General features: G+C 36.6%; 1 protein-coding gene across 1 annotated transcript; it reads left to right on the top strand.

Moving 5' to 3' along the window:
- The first annotated feature begins 427 nt into the window (after window positions 1-427).
- On the top strand, window positions 428-6,875 carry LOC131848655 (splicing factor 3A subunit 1). The gene is made up of 8 exons (XM_059198576.1): window positions 428-710; window positions 1,437-1,601; window positions 2,018-3,129; window positions 3,593-3,784; window positions 4,523-4,800; window positions 5,467-5,599; window positions 6,081-6,236; window positions 6,697-6,875. The coding sequence occupies exons 1-8, from the start codon at window positions 593-595 to the stop codon at window positions 6,796-6,798; spliced, it is 2,256 nt and encodes a 751-aa protein (XP_059054559.1). The 5' UTR covers window positions 428-592; the 3' UTR covers window positions 6,799-6,875.
- Window positions 6,876-8,977: the final 2,102 nt, after the last annotated feature.

The raw sequence follows: 8,977 nt of genomic DNA, 5'->3' as shown, positions 1-8,977 counted from the left end.
ATAATTACCATGTATTACGACTACGGAATGCGGTCAGTTGTAACACTGACTAGTTTGCTGTATTGGTCTAACAATACTCCGCTCATGTATGAAGGAGATAGTGCCAAGTTTGTTTATACATATTGAAACATTGTATCGAAAATAAAAATTAACGTTTAGCTTAAGCCCTTTAATTTTTTTGTTTTATTAAGTAAAACGTATCTATTTTGTCAACGTAGTGATTATTTACTCAAAGATATCTTTTTTTGTTTCACGGCTTTGGATGTTATTTATGTTCAAATTCTATGCATTACATTGAAATTTGAAGAGAAAATATTTTTTAGAATTTGACATCCCGATTTACAATCTGTATACAGATTCTACAGAGAATATTTGGCAACAAAAAAAAGTTGAACCCATAATAGAGAAAATGTCTGTCTTATCTGTGATTTGTATTATCTGTGTAATGTAGGCCTATGCCTATTTTATTTGTGATTTAGTGAATTGAATTGATATTTTAATTTCATCGTGTAATTGTAATTTTAAATAGTATATACTTTTCTGTATCGTCAATGCCTTTCTAATTTCCTGAAACATATAGTAAAGGGCCAAAATGCCTTCGATAGATGTAATGGGCCCTCCGGGGCAACCACAAGAAGGTCCACCTGAAGAACCTCAAGCGCCTCCACCACCTGTTATTGGCATTATTTACCCACCCCCAGAAGTCAGGAGTATCCTTTTCACGTAAAATATACCTTTAACCGGTATTAATATTGATTAATTTACACTAATTTGATATATATTCTGTGGTATGCTTGTTTTTATACCTTTGTTTTTAAGTTTCTGTTATTATAGCTATTTTGCATACATCTATGAAAAGTATTTAATCGAAAAGCATTCAAACATTTGTAGCATTAGTTTCAGAATAATTTGAATGTTTTATTTTAAATATGAACACCGTCAGTCTATTAACACTGATACATTAATCGTAGGATTTAGTGTCTATAACCTCTTAAATTTAATAAATATTTCTCATAGTGTGTACAATAGGTATGTTTCAGCTGAATAATATAATATGAATATATTGTAAAGATAAAGAAGCCTTTATTCTGCACTTTTCAATAATTTGTGTTTTATAAATGTTGATTTTTCGTATTATTATTATACAATACTTTTATTTTTATTATTTGCACAATTGTTCATTAATTTGATTTTCCTATGTTTATTTATTGACTATATTATATGCCGCAGTATAGAGTGCCTCATGGCAATTTGATATATTTAACATATAGGTTAATCTCATAATATTCCCATTGTTTTGTATTAGTTTATAAATTCTTATTTTATTATTGTATTCTTGATTTTAATTTTTGTGTTCCTCAATTAATATAAAAATGACTACATAGAATTATGAACACAATGTGAAATGACATAGTTTCTTTAACTACATTCCTCAGACATTGTTGACAAAACTGCAAGTTTTGTGGCTCGCAACGGTCCCGAATTTGAAGCACGTATTAGGCAGAATGAACTCGGCAATCCTAAATTCAACTTTCTGAACTCGGGTGATCCGTACCATGCTTATTATCAACATAAAGTCAAAGAGATCCGGGAAGGAAAAGGTATGGTTAATTTTTTATTGTACTTTATCTAATATATTTCTTTATTGATCTTAATTACAATTTGACCATAAACACTTGAATCTTGTCACCCATATCATCCATAAAAAAATACATTTGTGAATGGTGCTGCTTAGACTAGTCTGTTCGGATTATGACTGCTGATTGTTTTGATTTCAATATGCTGGTAAATGTATTAGCTCTAAATTTAGGCAATATCTTTACAAACCCCACTTGAAGAGAGCAGTTTATTGTCAGTTCTTCTCAGCTTAAGCTACATTCTGAACAGACAGTCAATATTTGACTTTTCACAATTGTCTGTGTCTATAGGATATGTAAATTTGAATAAATATCCTTTGTCTTTCATCCTAAATCATTTATTGATCTGCATGACTTCATTTTTTTTTTTTATCGTACAGGAAATGATGTGTCAGCAGTTTCGATTGTCCCTGTTCTGCAACGGCCTGGTCTCGCGCCAGCCACCGCTGCTCGCCAGCAGGAACTCCTTAAGGCAGCTGTTCCAGCTGAACCTCCACCACCTCGCGATCCACCGCCAGATTTCGAGTTCATTGCCGACCCCCCGTCTATTTCTGCACTTGAATTGGATATTGTTAAGTTGACGGCGCAATTCGTAGCGAGAAATGGCAGACAGTTCCTCACAGACTTGATGAAGAAGGAGGAAAGAAACCATCAGTTTGATTTTCTTCGCCCACAGCACTCCCTCTTCCAGTATTTCACGCGGCTTTTAGAGCAATACACGAAGGTTTTACTGCCGCCAAAAGAACTCGTATTCAAGTTGTCTGCCGAGGTCAGAAGTGGTGTGTTGGAACAGGCACGCAGTCGCGCCGCGTGGCACTCGTACCAAGCACGACGTAAGGTCGCGGACGAAGCGAGAATTGAGAAAGAGCGTCTCGCTTATGCTTCCATTGATTGGCACGATTTTGTGGTTGTCGAAACAGTTGATTACCCAGCGGGTGAACCTGGTGATTTCCCTCCACCGACCACTCCACTCGAAGTCGGCGCTCGGGTGCTGGCTCAGGAACGCGGGGAGGATATCAGCCACGGTCAGGATGATGATGACACCGAGATGCAGCTGGAATCTGAATCCGAATCGGAGTCAGATGATGAGTTGGCCGAAATGGAGGATCGAACACAACAACAACAGCGGCCGGACGATAACCGCGTCCAAGACATGGAAGAGGACAGCTCATCTTCAGAGGATGAAGGTCTTCCAGAGCCGCCTGCGAAGCAAGTTGGCGAAGAAGCGCCGTTGCCGCCTCGTCCTGACCGCGTCGTTGTTAAGAAGTACGATCCGAAACGTGCTAGGCCTCAACCGACGCCCGCAAGCGAAGAATGGCTCGTATCGCCCATCACTGGAGAGAAAATTCCCGCGAACAAAGTGGCAGATCACGTCCGTATCGGTTTACTGGATCCTCGCTGGTTAGAACAGCGCGACAGAGCTGCCGCCGAGCGCACCGACAGGGATGAAGCTCTAGCACCTGGTGCCGCCATTGAAGCCTCTCTTAAACAGGTAACATATTTTAAAATATATTTAAATTTATTTATTTACTTATTTTAAAATATTATCACCACTAATTATTAAATAAATATAATGATAGTATAATTACATTTTTTGGATGTAATAAAGTATAAGTAATTTAAGAATACTTTTTATATCTCAGTTACATTGGACGATACACAGAATACTGGTCCTTCGAAACCGACATGTTCTTTTATTATCATCATTAAATAAAATACAAAATTAATAAATGGACAAGTGATAAAAATGCACATATTTTCTTATCTTTACTTTCTTTATTCACCCAAAGGTAGTCTGAAAGAAAAAGCGATAAAACGCCTTTTGTATATTTAATATTTTCATTATTTTCTAATTTTTGTGCAATAAAGAGTGTAAATTAAATAAATTTATTAATGTTTTTGACTGAAGAAACGGTAATGTTTGTACATATACATATTATTTATTCATACTACAGCTTGCGGAGCGCCGTACCGATATCTTCGGTGTGGGCGACGAGGAAACGACGATCGGTAAGAAGATCGGCGAGGAGGAGAAACGGCGCGATGACCGCGTCACGTGGGACGGACACACGTCCAGCGTGGAGGCGGCCACCAGGGCGGCGCGCGCGCACATCACGCTCGAGGATCAAATACAACAGATACACAAGGTATTAATCTTGAGTTAATTCCAGTAATATGTGTTCTATCTAAAGATAAAATCTGGCTAATTTTTAAATGAAGCCGCACATCAAGCTCACGAGGCAGCAGATCACGCTCAAGGATCAAATATAACAAATACACAAGTTTTTCTAGAGTATAATCCGATGAAATGTATTTTGTCTAAAAGTAAAGCGAGGTTTAATGATATAAGGCAGCACGCTCAAAGATTAAATACCCAAGTACAACCATTAATCTTAGAGTGAAATCTGGTAAAATGTTTTCTGTCTAAAGATATAGCCTGTCTTAATCATCATATGAAGAAATTTTCATATGAGGCAACAAATCACGCTCAAGGATAAAATAGAAACAGATACAGAAGGTACTCATTTTAGATTTAAATCCGGTAAGATGTGTTCTGTCTAAATATAAGGCCAGGCTTATTCATCATACGAGGAACATAACCCTGATGAACATGAAGAAATGAAAGTTGCAACTTTCATACGAATATCTAATGTTTTTGATAATATTCCATCGTCTATGTTCTTCAAGGTTATGTTCCTCATATGATGAATAATCGACAATTACGATAGTGAGGTACTTTCCTTGACACCAACATCTGGGAGGATCTCAGTCGACTACATTTCAGTCGCGAGTCTAATATAAAGTCTATATAATAACTCTATCTTTGTCTTGAGAAATATATTCGATATTCAAATAAATATATGCAATTTTATTGACGTTTGCAGGTGAAAGGTCTGCTGCCGGACGAGGAGAAAGAAAAGATCGGTCCGAAGCCCGTGTCCGGCCCGGCCCGGGGCCGGCCGCCCGCGCCGCCCGCGCCCCCGGGCCTGGCGCCGCCCGCCCCGCCCGCGCCCCCCGCCCCGCCCGCGCACCCCGCCCACCCCGCGCACCCCGCACACCCCGCGCACCCCGCGCCGCCCGCGCCCGTGCTGCTGCAGCCGCTGCCGCCGCTGATGGTGCTGCCGCCGATGGCGCCCCGCCCGCCGCTCATCCCCACGCCCGCGTACGTAAACACGCCACTTTTTGTTAAATAAAACATAGTAAGCGTATATACACGAGGCCTACTAGGTTTTTTCGGTCACGAAAAAAAACTACTTGAGAATATTTCATACATAATTTAACATTTAAAAAAAAATTATATATTTTTTTAAAGCAACAATGTAATTTTTTAACCCCCATACTTTTCTCCCTTCTATAACCACCCCTATTTTTTAATAGATTTTAATTTAATTTGTAAAACAATGTTTGTGGGGTCAGACTCCTAATCAGACTACTCTCAGATCAGACTCAGATCAGACTACTAATAATAATGCTTTATATATATTAGTCCTAGCTGATACGGTATATTTGCTGTATATACCGTAGAATAGAATAGAAATAGAAGAATAGATAGATGTTTCTTTTTGTAAATACATACATAATATATATACTTAAAAGAAACCCAGACTGATACAAACAATCACACTCATTATTACAAATGTTTGTACCGTACGAGGACTCGAACCCGCGATATCGGCCGTAAAGCGATGTGCTAGACCGCTAGACCACCGAGGCCGTCCAATATGGTTTTTTTTTTAGAACTACTCTAGCCCGCAGCTGGCGTTTACAGCTTCACCGGACGACTCAAATATGTATTATAAATTACTAATTTATGTATTTTTTAATGCAGGGCATACGGGTTCCCTCCTGCACCGCCGGCGGAGGAGGAGGAGGCTCCGCCCACCAAGCGGCTGCGCACAGAGGACGCGCTGGAGCCCGAGGGGTCCTGGCTCGCGAGGCACCCCGCGCCCGCACACATACAGGTCCGTGCCCAGCTGTGCTCTACCGCAAACTTCTTTATACGTTATATTTATTATATATCTAGAATAGCAAACAAGTAGATGACCCACCTGACGGAAAGTGGCAACTGTCACCTATACAATAATTAGAGAATAATTCACACAGCGCTATCTAGTCTCAAGTCAAGGAGAGCTAGTGTTATGGGTACTAGACAACTGATATACGTACATAATATAGACATATTTCTTGCGTTACACGGAATAACAGGACAAGTAGAGCTTGTATTATGGGGTACAAGACAACTGATACAAATATTTTTGAAAACTTAATTTTCTTTGAAGTTCATACTACAAACACCCAAACCGATACAAATCAATCATACTCATGACAACTCGGGACCATCGGAAGTAAAGCTGTGTGCTAAACCGCTTGACCACCGGAACCTGAAAGCAAATCATTGTATTGTATTGTCGTGTCACTGAACCTGTGTACTGATGGCTGCAGGTGTCGCTGCCGTCGGCCCCGGAGCGCGCGGAGTGGCGGCTGGACGGGCGCCTGCTGCCGCTGACCGTGTCGCTGGCCACCGCCGTCGCCGACCTCAAGAGCATGCTGCAGCGCTCCACCAACATGCCCATCGCCAAGCAAAAGCTGCACTACGAGGTACCCACACGCGCCCACGCACACATAGCGTGCACAAAGAATAATACTTATATAAAAACTGTTACACACACACACACAAACACGCATGCGCGGTGCGTGCACGGTTGATATATAAGCTACATCATTGTAAAATTTCATTAAAATCTATTCAATAAGTTTTTGGGTGAATGAATAACAAATATTCTTCTATGTACTACATTTAAAACTCATAAAAAAAGTGAGTATGTCCGTTTTCTTTTCACTATTAAACGAATGTTAGGGATTGAAATTGATGTAGTTTTATTCTTTATTGAACAATAACTCTTCTATTATAGTCTAGTTTAATACCGTACGGTATTATTTCCCTGCTAACCTTTAGGTACATTCAGCAAGCCTAGTAAGGTAGTTATTTAATAAAAAGGACAAACATATGTTTTAGTAAGAAAATCTAATAGGGATAACTAAAATAATGCTTTCTCAGGGCCTGTTCTTCAAAGACACAAACACGCTGGCGTATTACAACGTGCCGCCCGGCGCCGTCATACAACTGCAAGTGAAGGAGCGCGGTGGACGCAAGAAGTAAATCACAAGATAATCACTACATACATGTTTTTACATGATTTTGACAGAATAAATGTAGAACTATTAATTCGTTTTTCATTGTTTATTCATAGCACTAAGGTAGCTATGCCTTCTATAAATAATAATAAACTAGGTACCCGCCCCAGCTTCGCACGAGTATACATGTATAATATAAACCTTCCTCTTGAATCTCTACATATTACTAAAAACTGCATTAAAATTCGTAGCATATTTTAAAAGATCTACGCGATCAGACAGCAGAATCATTTTATATTATGTAAAGATGCTTTAAAATGCTGTAAATTCACAAAATCTATTCTACACAAATGTAATCAATATCAAAATATAATTATTCATATCGGTCTAATAAAATACCCTTATTCCACTCTCCCTGAGCTAATATGAAGTTTTTTAGACAAAGTAATAGAGTCATATCCGATGTCAATTTTGTCCTGAGCTTTAGATTAGAAAATAAAACCATAGTCTAACTGGTTACTTCTTATATTCCGTCGGCAACACCAACAATGTTTAGGATAGGTAGTTTGTAAGTAAAACAAAATATTTTCGATTAACATTTATTAAAAACGTGTAAAATGTAAATAAAAAAGCTCTAATTAGTTATCATTAAATGTAAAAATATAAGGCCTCTATGTTGGAATGTAAAGTAGCATACAAAATATTGCACAATAATAAATTAACTGCACGGCATACATTGCGTATGTATATAAAAAAATATATAATTAAAATAAAATTGAGCGAGGTTTATAATTTTTAAGAATTATAAATTATGCGTATATTAAAAATAATATACAAAATGTCCGACAATAACTAAAGCAACATAAACATGGATAAGAATTAACTAAAAACATTTCGTCACTTTCTAAACTTGTGAAAAATTATTTAAAGTGAGATAAAAGATTGCTTTAGTTATGCGTCTTAGTATTTGCCGCATATGAAATAGCATAAGTCAGATCCTTTTTGGGCTTGAGTCAGTAATGGTACGATACAATGTTATTAAATTGAAAAATATAGCAATAAATATTATTTTATATTTCCTTATTGACTAATTACAATCTCAATAGTGTCTCCAACGATCTGTCGTTATATATACGACTACGCACACAAGTCTATCATTAGACCATATACAAATAACAGTTCAAAGATAAACTTCGTTTTGTAATGAGATATACTTTGGTCAATGTTTTATTGCCTGTGCTAAACCAGGTTTATCTTTTTTCAATAAGCACAGTAATATTGCCAAATAGACATTTTTAAAATCCTTCATGAGCTAACGTTAAATAATATATATGTTCCAACTTTCAGATTTCTAAGCTATTTTTGCAGCGTGTTGATAGTCAGTCAGGGCAAAAGAAATTATAAGTATAGAATTCAATCAATATCCTGATTATAATTAAGTAGAATGTCTTTTAGAGAAACTTATTTAGTATTATATGTTATTATTTGTCAATTTGTAAAGACATTTTATAAAATTTAATTGTTTTTCATTATATTTCTTTTTCGCGAAGCGATAGTTTTCTTATTGTAAAAATAAAGGTACATATAACGTTCGACGTTTTTCCATAATTATATGGATATAAGTTTTTAGCTCAACAACAAGTAAACATTAATAATCTCAGTTTGCTTATCTAAATTAGTAATATTTCTACCTCAATTTCATATCAAGTTTATATTTATATATTAAATGACAAATCTATAATTAATTCATCTCATACTCAATTACAGCGAGTTTGCGATTTTCTATGAACCATTTGAAAGTTGCAAATTGTCCGTTATATTGTTATTTTATTTTATTATCATAATATTGAAATTGTAGATTTAATTTGTTTCAAATGGAAGTTGTTAGTAACACTTAATTGAGCTACTGTAATTTATAGTTGTAATATTTACTATGCATATATTATAAAAAACTATAAATACGAGTAGCGTAAAGAATTTTTCAAATCGGTCCAATAGTTTTTAAGTCTAATGCAAGCAAACAAACGATTATTTTCTCTTAATAATATTATTATAGTATGAAGACATGTTTAGTTAAGTTTTTTCATGACTTTTATTTTATAAAAGAAATCTGTCCACTTAATATGTAAAGTATAAAAACAGATTTTTTAATTATAGATTTGTTTACATTGACTGATGTCATACAATTAACGAAGCTCACGAAA

Source organism: Achroia grisella, unplaced genomic scaffold (assembly GCF_030625045.1).
Source record: "Achroia grisella isolate CSIRO2021 unplaced genomic scaffold, CSIRO_AGI_Agris_v1 utg567, whole genome shotgun sequence".
NCBI classification, from domain to species: Eukaryota; Metazoa; Arthropoda; class Insecta; order Lepidoptera; family Pyralidae; genus Achroia; species Achroia grisella.
This window is presented reverse-complemented; position numbering and strand designations above follow the sequence as displayed.